This window comes from Camelina sativa, chromosome 14 (assembly GCF_000633955.1).
Source record: "Camelina sativa cultivar DH55 chromosome 14, Cs, whole genome shotgun sequence".
Taxonomy (NCBI): Eukaryota; Viridiplantae; Streptophyta; class Magnoliopsida; order Brassicales; family Brassicaceae; genus Camelina; species Camelina sativa.
Window position 1 is genome coordinate 21,671,673 of NC_025698.1, and position 19,557 is coordinate 21,691,229.

The window sequence follows — 19,557 nt, forward strand, 5'->3', positions numbered from 1 at the left end:
ATAAGATTTAGCTGTAAACAAAATTTAGTATTCTTTGCCTCCTCACAAAAAAAAAACTTTGTTTTGTTTGTTAATATATAATTTTATTCTTTCAAATGTGAAAATATAAGAAGCACAAAGAAAGTATTACAATAAATATATATATATATATATATATAAACAAATCCGCACATAGTAGAAACTAGTTAATCATTGCGGCTTGGGGTAAATGTTTTCGAAATTTTTGGATAATATTTTAAGTTGATTGATTTTATTTTAGATATTTATCTTATTAGTATAATTAATATATGTGTTATGTATTTAATATGCTGATTTAATTTATTTTGGATAGATGTAAAGTTTAATATATAGATTTGTTAACTTATTAAATTTTAACTCGCGGTACACCGAAAAAATGGTATGTGATCATAATATATATGCAGATATATAATATAAAGTCGTTTGTGTTAAGAAATCATATCTAAAAATAAAGTGATAGAGAAGATGCACTGTAATAATGTATGAAATATGTTTTGTTTTTAAAGTTACTCATGATATCCAAATGTGTGTAAATATTAGCTGTTATTCAAAATTAAATAATAATTAACTATAATTTATATAGAAAACAATTTCACCAAATTTAATTACTATGTATCTTCATAAATAAAAATGATAACTTATGGTGTTTTCATTTACTCATTCATAGCCAGAATTTAACAAGTGAATACAACATTAGTGATGGTTAGTGATGATAATTAATCTTGTAGTCTGAGCAACAAATCTCACCAATAAATGTTTGTTACTCTATCCAACCAAGTGGAATACCTAAAGATTTTTTACTTAAAATATGTAATTAATAAATTTTATAAAATTAAATGTGATATCTTTTAATTAAATTTTGTCAGCTCATCATTTATTCTATATAAATGAACTTCTGATAAATCAACATACACCATACAAAATCACTAAAACATAATTCATATACACATTTTTTTCTTCAATTATGTTCAATATCATGACAAGAAAGAAGCTAAACCTATCTTACATTGAAAATGATTCAATGAGAAAAGCAACGTTCAATAAGAGAAAGAAAGGTTTCGTGAAAAAGATCCACGAGCTTTCCGTACTCTGCGGAATCGAAGCATGTGTTGTGATTTACAGTCCATCCAACTCAGTTCCGGAGGTCTGGCCATCGAACTTGGGAGTAAAGAACGTCGTGGAGAAGTTCGAGATGCTGACAGATATGGAGCAAGAGAAAAAAATGGTGAACCATGAAGGCTTTCTCAAACAAAACATATCAAAAGCTATGGGGAATAACAAGAGAAAGATGAAGGACAATGCGGAGAGGATGATGAAAGAGGCCATGTTCGAACTTCTTGGTGGGAAGGCAGATAGATTTAAGCTGACGCTGACTAACATACATCGTGAAGATTTGTGTAAGTACATTGATCAATATCTTAAAGAACTTTATCACCACAAAAACATAATCCTAAGGCAATCCCATGTTGAATATGATGAATCATCGGAAGCTGCTACAAATTTCATGGCACCAACATCTTCAGTTGAAGTGAATTCTCAATTCTTTCCAACTTTCAATGTTTCCAACTCTCAATGTTTCCAACTCTCCTCAAGTAACTAATGATTTATGGTCTTTGGGGCCTATAATCTCTTCAAACCATATACCAGATGAGGTTAATACTTTTCCCGGTAACAATCTTTCTACTGTTGTTGCCCAACAAGATTACTATCCAGTGATAAATCCAGTTGGTGTTTATGATCATAATGCAAATGTTAACCATCTTGGTCATAATCAATATCAGCAACAGGATGGATATCCAACGATTGTGCCTCAATATGGAATTGACAATCCGAGTCAAAATCAGGGTCAGCAAGAGGAATGGTTGGTCTCAGATGATGACCTATCCTGAACAAATGAGTTTTCCTTTGATGGGTTACATCAACTGTTATTACCGCTCGACAACCCTAGATTTTGCATTGTCTTCATATTTCATAAAACCAGAATTATTATGTTATTACATTCTTGGAGAATTTATAACTCCATTTGTTTTGTATTCAGTTATTACTCCCTTTGTTTCATGTTTTCTAGAATTTTAATTTTGTTTTCACAAAAAAAAATATATAAAAAAAATCCTATTGACCACCTCCACCTCCATCGCTATCACCACCTCCACGGTGGTCTCCACCTCTACCACCAGACCCACCAGCATCATCAAATGAACCTTGAGAACCGTTGGGATATACTCCCTCCGTTTCATAATATATGATGTTTAGAGAAGTATTTTTGTTTCATAGTATATGATATTTCCAACTTTCTATTCAACTTTTAAACTAATTTTATATTTTATATTATGCAGTCTTGTTTATGATTTGTTAAAAATTTTAAAATTAACTATTTCTTATATGCATGTTTTAACTCAAACATCATATATTTTGAAACGGAGAGAGTATTTTGCACGGGAAACCATCAAACAAAAAAAAGCATATTCATTCATATAGAAACCCTAAATAAAAACTATGAATATATTAGATAATTACATCACCAAGGTTAAATAAACATAGGTTTAACATTGCACCATTAATAAAAGTATTTGAAATAAATCAAAAGGTAAGACAGGACCCTAGATTTTGTTAAGGAACAATTAAAAATTTTCAAGATCCAAAAAAAAACTAAAAACCATAGAGAAAATCAGATCTATGAACTTCATATATGCTAAAACCTTAAAGATGTAAAAAAAAAACAAGGGAATGAAGGAAAATTGAGTTTCAAAACTCTACCTTGCCACTTAACTTGAAGAAAGAAGGAAGAGAAAAGTTCTGAGAAAGAAAGAGATGAAGAAGGAGAGAAATAGTTGAGAGTAAGATTAAAATAAAATATTATGTGGATGATAGTGAAAAATAAAACATTTACATCAATTTGTTTGTGTTTTCAAAAAATATGCGGGGAAGCAATCTCCATAATTACACTCATTAATTAAATTGTTATAAATTTACACGGTTTATTTGTGGGTAAGAAACATAATTATTAAACAATTGAAAACATCCTAATCCACTTGCAATACTCCACGGTTTTGTAATCCACGGTTTTTTTGTTTCGGTTTATTACCTAATCGAAATCTAGACGGTTTTAGACGGTTTAAACATTTATACTATAAACTAATATATATATATGATATTATATATATATATATATAATTATACAAAATATGTATAAGAACAATAAAAATATTAAATTAAAAACAAAACAATAGATAAAAACATTATTTCAATTCATTTTAAATAACATATTAAACATTTATAATTGTGTTTATAGAAATAAACCTTATAAATATTAAATTTGTGCAATAAAATTTTTAAAAATACGCTAAAATAATGATACTACAATTTTAGGCAGTCAAAACGGTCGGCTAGGCGGTGCTATAGCGCCTAGCGCCTAAACGAGGCGGAGGCGGACGTCTAGAACGATTTTCCGAACACTATTGCTTAGTAAAATGTTTGATATATTAGTTATTTGTATACAATTAATACACATGTTTGCCTAAAATATCCATAAGAAAGGAAATCAATTATATTCAAGATTCAAGAACATTGATCGAGAGATCCATAACATAATATCCGTAAGAAGGCATATGAAGAAATTGAGAAAGCTAATGATTGTTTGGATTTGATACTCTAGTTTTTTCTCAATCTTTCTTTAAAGCATTGTAATCTTGTTTTGATCATGTTTTGTCAAGATTACTCTATAAGCCTGTTCTTTTTAATGTCGCTGGTGGATGTCTCTGACTCTGTGCAACAGATTTTAACGACGATGACAACATCAATCAACAAAGCAAAACGACAATGGTAAAAGCAACTACTCCCGGACACAATAATAAAAAATAAAAAAGATCTTAACACAATGTCCATAAATATAAAACGCTCGGATTTAATCATACCTTCATGTTCGACTGTTACGTATACGGTATATCTATGACTTCCATAATTATAAAACAAAAACTCCTTAAATGAAAACATATTTGAAAATGTGCTATTCTTGATTTTGAATCTTTCCAAGTGAATCAAGAGCCTCAGTGCGGCTACGAACAATCTGATGGAAGACATCTCTCACTTTCCTATCAAATGGATCCAAACCATCTTTCATGGCTTCACACACATGCATCAATTCTTGAACTCTCTCCTTCACCTCTAACCCTTCCTCATCAGTTAATGAGAAATTATCTGAATCAATTAATTCACTTAACATTCTTGAGCTCCTCTCGATTTGGTTAATCTCTTTAAGTAGTCCACAACCCTTCTTCTTTTTGTCTCTTTTCTTTGATTCATCCATGATATTATCATGAAGGGACATGACTGGTACTGCCCATTGGAAATGCCTTGGGAAATAGAAATGGACATGTAAACCACGGTCTTGGCAAGGTATGGCTGCGACAAGAACCCATGTTACAAACAATAATATTGATGTCATCGTATAGACCGTGAGGGCTAGGCCATTAGTGGCCATGACATCGCTGGCTCGAGGCGTTGCTAGGTTATGTCCAATGCCTTGTAGCTGCCTAGCAGCCGACCATGACCGGGAAACGCTCCAAGAAAGTGACCTAAAATAGCCAATGTGTTGATTATGGTCTTTGTTGCGTGCGAAAGAGCGATTACGGTGGGCCAAAGTGTTAGAAGAGTCTTTCTCGTCTAGCATTCCGATAGCTAAATCAATCAAAGCTTTCTTTGCACGGTGGATTCCTCCTTCGCCAAGTTGTTGTCTTTGGCTAGTGTCCAAAGCGGATATGACGATTTCAATCAGTTGCTTCCATTGTCGGATTTGCTCGATACCATCACGGATGGCATTGCATACATCAAGAGCCTTGACACTCCTTTCGAAGTAGTCTTCTATCAATCGGTCCATTGGCTGTTTAAGGAGCTCAGACTTGTGGTTAAATATTATAACTCGGAAATCTTCTTGGCAACCAAGAAAAGAATCAAGAAGTTTCCCTATCCATTCAAGTGAGAGGATCTCATCATCAGCCGCAGAGGCATTAAGATCGATGAATTTTTCCGCTACTTGTCTTTGAAAAGAATCTAACTCGACCTCCATACTCATAGGCTCGGGGAAGGCTGTTGGATCCATTAGGTGCGCTTGGTCACGACGCAAACTAAGTAATGACCTTCCAAACGAATATTCTGTCTCTGGCATTTTTGGAAAATAGATGAAAACTTGGTTTCAAGAGATTAATCTACCTTAGGAAGAAAGTGGTGATGAGAATCAATTGGAGAAAGGGATTTGTAGCATGTTTAAATGTTCGTTAGTCTCTCTTCTTTTCTCCTATTTCTAGTAAATTCACTTTCACCTTTGTTTTTTAAACCACTTAATTTGCAGTTTATGGTTACAAATAAAAGAACCAAGTGTTCCTAAATTGAATGGAGGACAGGTAGCATATAGATTCTTCGACGTATGTTTTTGTCTTTTACAGAACTATTTTTATACAATAATTTCAATTTGTTAAAAAATTGTATGAAAGATATTTCTTTTTTTTTTGAGAATAAATTAGCATTGTTTTGCTATATTTTCTACTATCTTGTTATGAAAAGTTTTATTGTTACGCAATAACATTTCACGTTTAGGAACACTTAGTTCTTTGCCTCAACATGAACTTCTATTTCTGATAGAAGAAACAGACGTGCACGGTTCTTGTTTGTTGACACATGAGAACTGTTTTTAAAAGTTCATTAACTAATGGTGCTACTGCTCTGCATTGTCGCAAACTTCATTTTTAAAGATAACAATTAATAACAACCATAACGTTCAAATTCACTAGTACACCAGATCCGATAAAAAAACCAAACAAGCCTTGGCATAATCGATATAGTATAGATCCAAACGGTTCCTATATATATAAACTAACCCCATCTTATGTTGTGGACCATTGGTGTTTTTCTACTTATTTATTCACACGCCAATTTAGTGTCGAAGCTGCTCAAGCAAATAGCAAAGGCTTGAAAGGCAGAGAGAGGATAGCGATAGTCCATAGTGAACATGTCTTTACCCACTTTCCCAAACTGTAGTATGATCTTCTCATGGTCTGATGGCCCTGGCTGCTGTGCTGGTGGTGATGGCCTGGTGGTCAATGTTTTAGTAGCATCACTACCAGAACAGGGCTGAACCGCTGCAGCGGATACCAACTGGAAGTTCTTTACCGATGCAATTGTCACTCTCCCTCTGAAGTTAAGGCACCAGCATTGCAACTGTGGGTGCCACCTTGGCGGTTTGTTTCTCAGCAACAAAGGTCCGTCGTCCTTTTCTTCTTCCTCTTGCGGTCCAACAATGTCTGAGAACCGGGCGCTGCTGAAATCTCCTGAGTAGTCGAGTATCTTTGAGGAACCCATGCTGCGGAAAGATTCATCAAGGGAACGTTGCAGAATCTCAGGCTGGCCAGGGACAGTGCCGTCGGGTTCTAGAGCCAAAGAGGGGATAGAGTGCATAGTGCAATGCATCTTGCGAGGTCCACGGGCACCAAGAAGGTTCAGCTCATATGTAACCTGAGCGACGTTGTAATTTCCAGAGGGGACTTTGGGAGAGACTTTCTTGGAGTTGAACCTACGACTCCGGTTTGGTGGTGACAGTATTTGGCAACCGTTGTTCGCAGGCGCTGTGTCGTATATTATGAATTTTGTCCCAAGAAAGTTAGACCTGAAAATGAAGTAAAACAATGTTTGTAAAGAATTAATCAAGAACTCAATCATGTTTTGGAACGACTAAACTTTCTTTTTCATAAATGTTATTAATTTTCCTTACCTCAGTTTGCCAATGTAAGTGCTACTTGAGCTTGAAATGTTGTCAGCATCCATTGATATCACATACTCTGTGTATGTAGTTCTCCGTGTGCGCTTTGCCGAGAGAAGAAACTTTCCACTTTCAACAAGTAAGGCTGTACAAACATTAGTAAAATGAGCCACTAGTATATATATCAAGAGTCACAAAACTAATTAAGTAACATAGAAAATTTGAGTTTTCCGTTATGTTCAAGAACTTGATAAGTATAGAATTTAAACATAACTAAGACATGTCTTCTACTACATTTTGAGTCCAAATGACCAAACAGAGTTTACTGAAGAAGAGGTTTAGTCAACGAATGACTAACCAGGACTAAGGGAAAGGTAAAGATGGTAAGTCATATTAGACTTGTCCCGTTTGATAAAACATTGTATGGTTCCCTCCCTAGGCCCCGGCTGCACAAATAAAAAAATCCTCAAAATAACCGAGAATGACAATGTCGAGTGGAAGTAATGAATAGCAAAACCTCGAACCTGTTTCAACGAAACAGGAAACGTGAGTTTGCCGGAGAACTCAGACTTTTCACAATATCTTTGCACATTAATCTCCACATTTTGCAGACACCAGCACAAACAACAACTTGTTTACGAGCAGGCCACGTGCTCTCGCTTTCATCCAACTTTCTCATCACATCTCGTAGCAGCTCAGCTGGCAAATTAGCCCAACGAGTGTTCTTGATTACAACAAGATCTTCATTAAGTGTCTCAACTGATGCACCGTGAGATTTACTCTTCTCATGAATCCCATTAGACACTTTAGCCTCGAAACTACGTCTGGAAAAGCTCCCTATACTATCTCTAACATCACGAACAATGCTACGAAACGACATTTCTCAAATTTAGATCAGCGCTACGAAAACATGAAACAAACATGAGTAAGAATCTTAACATAAAGGTCTCAAATTTAACAAAGTTATAGTTTGTGATTATACCAAAGCGACCTAAACTAAAGAATTATGGAAATGTGAAGACGAAGAAACAATTAGAAACGTTAGGTGGAACTAATTAATTTATTTTATTTTTCCTTTATTTTAGTATTTTACACAAATTCTTGATATTCCCACAATTATTTTCAAGAAATCAAAGTCTTTAGATAACCATACTAACTTAAACTTGTGTACCTCACTGGATTCGAAAAGCTGAAGCTAACCTAAAATTTCAAGAACACACTAGACAAACAAAAAAATAAAAGCTTCCTTTCCAAATTCAAGAAAGCTTCACATAGCTTTTTAAGAATCTTAAGACACAAAGGTCAGATCTTTGGGTGTATGTATATATATATGTAGCAACGCGAAGAGATCAAAGCTAAACCTATAAAAGACAAGCTAAAAGTAAAAACATTCACTTGTAAGAAATTCAAAGAAGACAAACCTATGTTTTCTTGAGTTTAAAAGTATCTCTGTTTTTTTTTTTTTTTTGGGTTCTCGCTCTGATCTTCTCATGTTGTATCAGCTCTTACTTGTAAAGAGTCACGGATCTCAAGACTTTATCAAATACAGTATAACTTAATGAGCTTGTATATAAAAATAAGTGCTTTTATATTTGTAAAAGGTAACTAGTTTATTTAATTTTACGTCCAAAATGAGTAAAATTCATTTCACTATTTCGTATGATTCGATGAGCAAATGACACGAGTACATACACTATGGTGGATTTTACTGATGTGATGGATTCCCAAAACTTGTTTAATTGTAGGCTTGTAGCCAAGGTGTTGAAGATGAAGGGTCCCTATTACTTGTTTATGAATTTGTTAAAGCATGTAAAGACAAAGTCTTGTTACAATGGTATTTTTGACAAGTATGAAAACTAAGTTAAACCAGAAAAAAAAAAAAAAAAGTTAGAACTTAATCTAACTTTATATGAGAATCTAATGCAGAATTAATTAGAAAAAAATTGTAAGAAACTTTAAACGTGCTGAATATTATGTAAAATGCTATCACAAAGAGAGAAGATCATTTTTTTTTCCTTTCTAAATCGTTTGAATTGAATTATTAATATCTAAATTAAAAATTTCATACTTTTATTATTTGTAAGCAATTTTCTAAATATATCTTATTATATAAAGTTTAATGTCAAAATTATTTATTAACAAGATCGTGACACGTATCAATTTTATATGTAGGATTTTTACAAGTGTCCACTGCTAAACATGATATTGCAACATGTATCAAATCAACATCTTAGATTTTGACACATGTCTAATTTATCACTAGAAAAAAAGTTTTAAAAAGATATTTACCAAACAAAAAAAAACTAATCCAAAAGCAAAAAAGAAAAATTTACCTATCATCCTAAGGAAATTGAACATATGTCTTATTATATAAAGATGTATATTAAGTGGTATCCCATATCAAATCAAAATCTTAAGTAAGCTAGAAAATCATGAACACCAAAGAGACAATTCCAAACATGAGGTTGGAAAACCTTGCTAGTAAACAAAAAAAAAGGGGAGGGGGGTATCATGAGTGAATAACATAAGTTGAAAAGAATAATATAAGTTATTTAACATAATTTAAGTCGGAAATTGCATTTATCGTTGTAATATAAATTATCATTGTAAGTAAGTACACAAAACCTTGAAAGAATGATGAACTTAAAAAGAAAAAATTTCAATAAATGATGTTTATTAGTATAGTTTTACATGTTTTATTTTAAAGATTTTAATGCGTGTAGTAATATGAGAAACCTGAAAAAAAATATAGAACAAAAGAGTTTGTAGGAATGAATTTTTGATTAATTGATGAAAATTGACAAAAGTATTACTTATGAAATTATATATAGAAGAATAATATTTAGGATATTTTTGGATTTCCAAAAATTTTGTGGATGTTAACTGATTATTTTTATTGTTAAATTTAAAATACTAACCAATATACACATTATCTCATATGATGCTCATATTATTTTTGTTATTACAATTTTAACTCTAATCCATGAAGAAGTGAATTATGGTTTTACGATGAAATAGATAGTTAAATATGATTACTAAATTAAATATCTAACAATGAAATCTATCTTAGATTAAAAAAATTTCAAAAAAATATGTATCATTTTTAAAAACTTCATTTAAGAATGTTAGTAATTTTTTTTATGTTTGATTTTATAATTTTAACACATGTATTTTTGTAATGCATATGTTAAAACATAAGATAATTCGAAATAAATTATAATTTATAGGAATGAATCTTCAGTTATTTGATGAGAATGTCTCTATATCTTTATATATGTTTTTATTTTATAAATTTCACTCATTTAAAATTGATTATGGCATGAGGTAAAATTAGTACTGATGAGATAACAACATAACAAATATATCTTAAATAATATTGATTCAGTTTTTTGTGAATTATATTTTGTTAATTTTTATTTGTAGTTTCAATTCTTACTAAGAGATAGATTTGATATGATGTATTAATTGTGTTTGATATAAAATATTTAGTTCTATGCATTAAGATGAAATGTGTAATTAAACTTAAAATATGGTTTATTAGGATGATAGAGATATTTAAATTGTACTCCCTTTACTATAAGAGGTTTTGGGTAAAAGCACAAAAATTAATAAACAATAAATATTATGTCATTTATAAAACTTCAACCAATAGGAAAATACACTGCATAGTTCACATAGTCATAAAACTCTTATATAATGGAACTAAAAGAGTATTAAAATGAAATATGAGAAGTTCATATTTAATACTAAAATGTTACAAGATAAAAACTAAAAACATATATTACTACTTAATTATTCAATAATTCTTTTAATTTTTACCCGCGTAATAATGTGGGCCTTATCTAGTACATATATATATAACATCACATTCCTTTTTTTTTTTACAACAACAACTAGACTGACTCAATCAAGTCAATACAAAAGAAAATTATTTACATAGGTAATCAAATGCGGTTTGGACCAAACTCGTTGGACCAGTTTGTCCACAACACCATTCTAAGTAAGTGAAATTAACACCAAAGCAAAAAAAAACTCTTCATTGTCAAGTTGAATCGCATCCAAATAAGGCTTGAAAACTGGTCACTCAGAGGGCGAAAACACCATCTTCACCAAATCGGAGCAGTCGGTAAGGAAAATGACATCCTAATTATCCGCTCCAATCATACACCTCATCGCCCAAACTAGTGCTTTAACCTCGGCATGTAGAGGAGAAAGGCTACGTCTAAGATTGGCATCCCCCATTGTTGGATATTCTTCGCTGGTGGCGAGCAATACCAACCTCTACCTCCAAATGGATCAGTCGCTTTCCAAGAACCATCCACATAACACAAATATCTGGTATTATGTTGGCTGGATATCCTGTCACCCCCTCGTCCCTGGAAACTCTCATGAACACCCTGCACACTTTCAGCAATATCCTCTGTTTGTGGTAAAATCCAAGCATTAGATTCATCTTCCGCCAACCGTAGAATCGCAAGGGGATTGGAATCTAAGTTACTAAAAACTTTATCATTCTGGGCCGTCCAAAGGAGCCACAAAATCTAAGAATAAATATCCGAGTTAGGGACTTGCTGGAATCTCCAAAATAAAAAATACATATTTGTGTAGACAGGACCAGAGGGAAAGACCCTAGGTGCCATCAGGAACTGGGAGAGGGTCCAAATTTCCCTTGTCAGCGAACATTCGAAAAGGATGTGATTAATCGTCTCGTCCAAACATCCACACAGCGCGCACACTGCATCACATCCAACCCTTCTCTTCCTAAGATTGGCAGTCACCACGACACAACCAACAATTACCTACCATATAAAATGTCTTATTTTTGGAGGACACCATATCTTCTAGACAAAAGACTGTAAAAACTTAAGATTTGGGCCACACACTTAGGAGACAGAACATGTCGTCATATCTTGTTGTAACATGAAATATTATTTTATTATCTATCAAAAATTTTAATTTACGCTGCCATCTATTTAAAATATCTTTTTTTATTACTCTCCAGATAATTAAAGCATGTGAAATCTTGAATATCTAATTTAACGATAAAAATTTTAAATATCATTATTCCTAGTTAAAATGTTGGGAGAATTTGGACCAAGACTGTCGAACGAGACAAATTGCCATATATATGTGTTAGATTAGGGTATGTTATGAGCTTCAAACTCAAAACCAATTGACTATGAGTAAATTGGTCCTAACCTTTTTATATATTACTTAAGTCTCGTCACATCTTTGAACGTGGGATCTTTCTCCACATTATATGACTCAAGCTCAACACAACACATTACCATAAGAGTGTATCATTTTCCCACATATTATTCGATTTTCAACTTCTGTGTTAATTTCTGAATGATTACAAGGCTCTAGTGAGCTCATAAACCCAAATGGTAACAATACATTTTTAGTTAAAACATTACATTTGAGTAAAAAAGGAAAAAGAAAAAACTCCACATCTATATACATGCATGCGGACATTATTAATGTGATAAGGCCTAAGAGGAACAACGATAACTTCCAAAGTGAACATGTATCCAAAGTCCAAAATTGAAGTGTTGTAACTAGACGATGGTCACTTCTTCTTTAATCTCTATTTGGCTTTGCTTTTCACTATATATTTGTATTTCCTCTTCTTTAGTTTTACCCCACAGACCAAGGTATAGTCCACACACCAACAACACTCCCCCACCCACACTGCATCATTTATATAAACAAAAAACATTCTTAATTAACATCAGATTCTAATCACATATACATATATGTAGAATATAGTATGAAAATATTTATGATGTATAATATACATATAAACAACAAACCTTCCAAGGTATAATGTTTCCTTGAAAAGGAAAGATGAGACGATGCAGGTAATGATGAGAGCTAAAGGAGTGTAGAGTGCAGTGAATACTGGCCCTTTCTTTTCTATTGCCCATACTTGTAACCAGTATGTGAGCCCAGTCACCATAATTCCCTATTTAATTTTGTTTTATCATTCTTTCAATAATCAGAAAGAGATATTTCATATATTTAAAATAAAATTTAGCGATTTAAGATGCGATTAGGTTAACGTACACAATAAGCCATTGAGAGAAGAGGTAATCCGAATTCGATCTTCCAAACTGATGGATCTCTGTTCACCGCGACTGCCCAAACTGCGGTTTGTATGCAACTGAAAAAGCATTGAAGTGCTACCAGCCGTAACTTTGCTGGGTATTCCTTCATAACCTTGCTCTAACAACACAATCAATCAAAGTTGTTAAAGAGATGTACGTATTATATGTGAAATATACAATGTTATATCATATAAAAAAATACATATTTCATTGTAATGATGGTAGACTAAATCAAATTTCACATAAACATATGAGTAGTAGTCTCAATGGACATATACTTGATGTCATACCTATCTCACGTCTAAAAATAGTGGTGTACTTGTTTTTAGTGCTTCAGTACAATGAACATAAGTTGTTAATATTTTAGCAGCTTATTATGATAAGTAATTTGTGTTTTGACTCGAATTTCTTTTATCCAATATAGACGTAGACTGGTTCCAAATAATTTCCAAACCGAACAAGACAATATTATAGTCAGGGCCGTGCCTATGGGTAAGAAAAAAGGCATTTGCCTCATGCCCCAAAATATATAGTTTTTGTATGTATTTTTGGAATCTCAATTCTGGAAAATATGATGTATCATTATGGTTTGAAGAGTCTTTTTATTTCCTAAATGTATGACTCATTTAAATATATTTATTTATAAAAATATACAAAAAGGAAAACAAAACCTTAAATTGTGAAAGACCGAGTAAGGTCGTGAAACAGAAGGAAAAAAGAATAAGAGAAATTGGTAAAATAGTTTATTGAGAAAGAAGAACGATTATGTTTAAGGTTTTTTTAGATATATTTTTTTTTTCAAAAATTTATATTTTTGAATTTTTGATATTTATTTTATTATACTTTTGAATTTTAATATTTATTTATTTTTTCATAAAATATATTAAAAGAACTTCTAATATTAAGTTCGCCTTAAGTCCGGAGAGACCTGGACACGGCAGTGATTATAGTCCATTACTGCATTACCAACGATTATGAATGAGTAGAAACGACTAGTCCTTTTCAGATCATCATGGTGAAGGTCCAATTACGTAACATCGGATTGTTTAAGTGAAATATTTCAAAGTATGATATCTCACAAAATTTTGTTTTAAATAAATCTAATCTAAATTTATGTGTCCGTTCAAAAACAGCTTAAAATTTGGATATATTCTTAACACAAAGTATCTCACAGTATATAACAAAGAAAAAAGAAGGTGAGCTTATAGAAAATATGTATTTTTCCTAATACCCAATATATATATATATATATTCTCATATATATTCCATATATATATATATATTCTCATATATATATACATTAAAAATAATTAAAAATTTTGCGTGATAACACACACACAAAAAACAAAAAAAAACAAAAAACAAAAAAAAACAGGATTTCTAGGGGTTTGGTAGCAAAATCATTTAGGGTTTTGGCATGGAATTTCCTTAGTTAACGACAAAAACACTCACACACAGACAATAAATGTTGCTATTCAATGTGTATTTGTGTAATACATATCATAATAGTGTTTTCTAAGGGAAACAGTAATGAGATAAACAAATTAATAAATAGACGAAACAAAAGAGCAATGATTAAAAAATTAGGATGGGCAACTAGTGAATGTGATGAAAGTGATTGAGTGATGAGTGAGTGGCATACCTGCATGATAATCCACAAACACCAGCAAGTATTGGCAGCGAGCATTGTCATTGATCCTTTTATAGAATTTTTGGTTGATGTAACAGTGCCGTTTGGTATGGTGTTGCTATTATAGTGGTTGATCAAACTTGGCCCTTTCACAAAAGCGAACACTAATGCGCCCAGCATTCCAACTATCGAACCAATGACTTTGGCCACTCCATGTGACTTCTTAAACGTCACCGTCTCTAATCTTTTCATATGAATTATATATATAAATTCAGGTTAGATCATCAGTGCCCACAAAGTCAACTTTAGATAGTTCAGATACTTTAGCAAATTATCGTCTGAATTCTAATTATAATTTCAGATAAATATATTGATTCTATATAGTTTCCTTGACCTGCATGGTTTGTTCCACACTTACACTATATTAAAAAATGTAGATGATTCAAAACTAGTAAAGATATAATTAGCTTTCTCTACCCGCGCGTTGCTAAATTATATATTTTTAATCCTCTTTCTTTCTCTTTTGAGTCAAAACTCAACTCATAATAGTGTATTTGTGGTTTTCTCCTGCTTACTTTTTTGTTATTGTCATACAGAATTTACTTTTACACAAAGCAAAATAACAACTTGGTTATTTTATACTTGCATAAAATAAACCATCTTTTAACATAACCAGTTATATTATATTCTTGTTCACATTTGTAATAATTGCCATATGTTAAATGAAATTAAATAATATGGGTTATGATATATGCTTTACGAATATAAAAAGAAACAATATAAATAGATTAAAGTGATTTTATTTGAGTTGATTTTTTTAACCGATTCTTTAGCTTTTCATCAGATATTATATTAAAATTTTAAAAAAGTAATATGCCCTCTGACCCCCATTAAAAATAAAATAAAATAAAAAGAATACAATCTTTCGAGCAACTCGGGGCTTACATGAATTAAAGAAAGACGATTATCGTAATAATAGTACCTGAACAGGAGAGCCAAGACGAAAGTGATCGAGGGGATCGCGTTGGTGGTGGCTGCCGCGAAAGTGGCGGTGGTGTTGTCAATGGCCACATAGTAGAGGTTAAGACTCGACGTAAGTCTAGTGTTTTACAACAATATAGATCAATTTTGTTAGACATTTAGTTAATAACTTGAGTCCATGGTAATAAAAATTTCCAATTTATAGAAATAGACACTAGTAATATATACCCGCATAAGGAGATAAAGAATATTTTGAGCAACAAGGCGAACGATAGAGGGGAGGACTTCGAGCTGCGAAACAACATACATAATATGAGAATATAAGATGTAGCTTAATGGTTTTCATACTTATGTTATCGTTGTGTCATCATGCGGATTCAAACTAGCATAATATGTGAATATAGAGAGAGTGATAAAAGAGAAGAACCTTTCAAGGAAGAATGCGAAAGGGGACAAGGTAATAGCTGCGAAGGCTTGTCTATAGAAAACGAAGACAAAAGGGTTGGTTCCTTGAGAGATGGCCACTTTTGAGAGCAATGGCATTCCTGCGTAGATGATCTGTACGAACACCATTGCCATGTTGGCTTTGTGCTTCATCATCATCGTGGAGTATAGTAATAGTGATATATGTTTTTGTTTTTTGTTCTTTTATGTGATGAAGCTCACGTTTGCTTCTCTCCCGCTATTTATGCATTTGTGTTGGTGGCCACTTTAAAGAGTTTCTCATCTTTTTGTTAGGTCACTATAGCAATACAGCTAATATGGACACGTGTACTTCCATTGAAAACATTACACAATCAAACAGCTTTCCACATATACGTTTTTGTTTGCTCCTCGAGATTTAGTGATTTGATCATCTCCTCATAAAATAGCACAAATTACTCTTTGTATCGGCGCATACATGACACAATATGTGATTTATCTATATATAGAGAAACATAAGTACTTTGCAACTTACTAGTGGTTTCATTTAATTCGACGTTGATATGATTGAGTTTTTAATCCACGTAATAACATCCCCAAGAACACGGTTAATTGTTAGTATAGTCTTATCAGGATCGAATTCACAAGATTTTGGTATTGGATTCTCCTGGTAAACAATTTTTCTATATTAAATTTTCAATAAACAAATTGCGGCTAATATATAAAAATTAGTTGGTTAACACTCTACGTAGCTCTTAACTTTTCTCATCCCTGCCATTTTTGCAATCTGTTCTTTTGTTTTTCTTCACATGTATATATCCCTACTCCTCTCCTTCTCCTCCTTCTTCACATCTATATATCCCTACTCCTCTCCCTCTAACCAAATGAGCTTCAAGATCAGACTATCTACTCTATAATTATAGCTAAAAGGAAAAGTTATTTACAGACTAAATTAGTACGGAATAACAAAATTAATAGTTTCTTCAAAAAAAAATTTAGTAATGTGAAGCAAGAAATTAATTAGAATTGTTAATAAAAACTCCTTCCTCTTTAATTAGCCATTAGCCAATGATTTTTTATTACTCAAATTAGTAATGTGAAGCAAGAAATTAATTAGACTTGTTAATAAAAACTCCTTCCTCTTATAAGTATGTAAATCGTTTTGATTCTGTTCTCGCCAACGCTGTCGTGTATTAATTATTTGGAAATATATATACTATAATAAAAAGTGAAAACTATTATACTTTCTTTCTAAAACTATTAGAATAAACCTGACCTTGCCATGAACATGAATGGATAGTTTATTATTAATACTTTAAAGAGAAGATAAAGCCGAAGATTCAGAGTGGCGAAACAGTGTAATGTCGCGACAAAAGAGAAAGCAAGAGCACGCAACTTCGCGTTGATAATTTACAATATGCATTTCTGCTGTTCAACTTTTTTTTTTCCCTGCTTACTAACTTTTAAAAAATTATTCATTTATTTATTTATTATACACTGTACAATTAGTTCGCATTTGCCTGAAAAAATATCGTAAACTTGATCATACTATTAAAAATATTGTACACATTTATAATTTATTTGTTGTTTGCCGAAATAAGTAGGGATAATTTATATAAAAAAATATAAAGTAACGGTGTGAATATATATATATATATATATATATGTATGCTATTGAAAAATTTTCCGTCAAACAAAAATATAAAATAACAGTGTGAATATATATATATATTTTGGCAAGAAAATATGTTAAAATCCTAAAGTAAGAGGGGGGTTTTGCACCTAACATTTTAAAGGATTTGATAAAATTTTAATATTTTCGAATTTTGAAAGATTTTAAAGATTTTTAGGAGATTTGATTGTGTTTTATTTTTTTTTTACTTTTATTTTTAGAAAATGAAATGTGATTCTATGAGATTTTATTAGTAAACTTTGTGTGATTTAAAATATTTTACAACACAAAAGAAAGAAAGAAAATCTGTCTTTTATTTTGTGAAGTTGTAAAAGAAGACATAAATTTGTCCGAGATACCATCACACCACCACAGAGCCTAAACCATGCAAGAAAGAAAAATAAGCTTTAAGTGAAGAAGATGAGCAAAAGGAAGAAGAAGAAGGTGAAGGACACATGAGGAGAAGAAGGAACAAGTCAACAAGGAAGTTGGCTTAGTAGTTTTGTGTGTGTTGTAAGAAAAAATCAACGTGATCCTATATTTTAATAGTTCTTTATAGAAAATAACCAAAACAGAGTAAAGAGAAAGAGAAACAAACTTGAATGTGAGAAAAAAATAGAAACAAAGAGTTGATCTGCGGAGATTAGATTTGCCAGAGTTGCAGGAGTTGATCTACAGAGAAAGCTTACCGAAGAGATGGTGGTGGTTTTATGAATGTTTTTTTTCTGTTTTGTTTTTTAATGAAATCTTTTAAAATTCTACCTCAAATGGTATGATTTTGAGAGGAGTATTTTTTAACTAAAAACCAAAAAAAAAGTTTCTTAGAATCATTCAAAGTAGCATTTTAAAAGAAAGTTGTGATATTTTAAATAACAAGAGATTTAAAGTTGATTTTATAAACTATTGATTCAATAACAAGAGATTCTGAATTATTTTAAAGGATTTTATATAAATCTTAGTTGAATAACATAGGATTTAATAAGATTTTTTAAAATTCTTAATACTTTAAAATCTTTTAAAATGTTAGGTTCAATACCCCCTCTAAATATTAAATCATACCTCCTAAAACTATACCCTAAATATAAAATAGAGAACCCAAATTTAAAAAAAAAATTAAAAAAAAATTAATATATTGTAATTGTGTAAAAGAGGGTAAAATGAAAATGTTAAAAAAGCTTATTTTTAAAAGGAGTATCTCAAATAGAGTATTTTAACAAATTCTTTTCAAACTTGAAACAACTCGGCCCGTTTTTTTTATATATCCTAATATCTAGTGATCACATATTCACTGGCAACCTACCCCCAATCAACAACAACAACGGATAACAAATAATTCAACTCCAATAATCAATAACAATTAAAAACATAACAAAATATCAATTCCAACAACAATCCAGAACATAACCAATCATAAAAACAGCAACCCTAGCATCTGTTCTAGACCACTAAGTTCCACTCTAGCAACCTAAAAAAGACACAGAGCAAACAACCGAACCTCTAGAACATCCTCCTCTTCATAGCCTTGATCCCACGATCACACTTTGCCTTTACCTGCACCAAAACACAAAAGATAGGCGTAAGTATTACCGGAAATACTTAATGAGACAATCTTTCCATATATTGGGCTATACATACAAGCAATAAGATCTCTCATGCTACAATCAACAAACAATAAAACAAACTAGGCAATGCACAAAGCAACATGACGTACCGGTTGCTGCAGAAGGGTGTCGACCGACACTGGTCATCAGGTGTCGACTGGTGTCGACCGACACCATGCTCGACATTCCCCAAATCCCTAACAGTGTTGACCGACACTCATCAAATCCTCAAGTCGTCCTCACGTTGGTGTCGACCGACACTGATGTTGAGCATCGATTTTCTTCGAACAGAACCTTCGAATCTCACCTCCAAGCTTCTCTTTTTCATCCCACACGATCCCAAGAACGAATCCAAGGCTCAGGAGCCACGAAAA

General features: G+C 32.0%; 2 protein-coding genes and 2 pseudogenes across 2 annotated transcripts; 1 reads left to right on the forward strand and 3 right to left on the reverse strand.

The window, feature by feature from the left end:
* On the forward strand, positions 945-2,094 carry LOC104742135 (annotated as a pseudogene).
* LOC104742136 lies at positions 3,909-5,212 on the reverse strand. Its single transcript, XM_010463107.2, has one exon. The coding sequence runs from the start codon at positions 5,180-5,182 to the stop codon at positions 4,025-4,027; it is 1,158 nt and encodes a 385-aa protein (XP_010461409.1). The 5' UTR covers positions 5,183-5,212; the 3' UTR covers positions 3,909-4,024.
* LOC104742137 lies at positions 5,738-8,294 on the reverse strand (annotated as a pseudogene).
* On the reverse strand, positions 12,082-16,176 carry LOC104742138 (WAT1-related protein At1g43650-like). The gene is made up of 7 exons (XM_010463108.2): positions 15,915-16,176; positions 15,716-15,778; positions 15,489-15,605; positions 14,519-14,750; positions 12,836-12,994; positions 12,583-12,734; positions 12,082-12,460 (listed from the first exon to the last, which is right to left on the reverse strand). Exons 1-7 carry the CDS (start codon positions 16,088-16,090, stop codon positions 12,328-12,330), a joined length of 1,032 nt encoding a protein of 343 aa, XP_010461410.1. The 5' UTR covers positions 16,091-16,176; the 3' UTR covers positions 12,082-12,327.

Bases quoted from the DNA above. Each gene is read 5' to 3' on its own strand.
- LOC104742138 (XM_010463108.2), bottom strand. From the start codon at position 16,090: ATGATGATGAAGCACAAAGCCAACATGGCAATGGTGTTCGTACAGATC. The intron at 12,995-14,518 runs GTATGCCACTCA...TTGTGTTGTTAG, and splicing joins GTTTGTGGATTATCATGCAG to AGCAAGGTTATGAAGGAATA. The intron at 12,461-12,582 runs GTTTGTTGTTTA...TAAATGATGCAG, and splicing joins GAAACATTATACCTTGGAAG to TGTGGGTGGGGGAGTGTTGT.
- LOC104742136 (XM_010463107.2), bottom strand. From the start codon at position 5,182: ATGCCAGAGACAGAATATTCGTTTGGAAGGTCATTACTTAGTTTGCGT.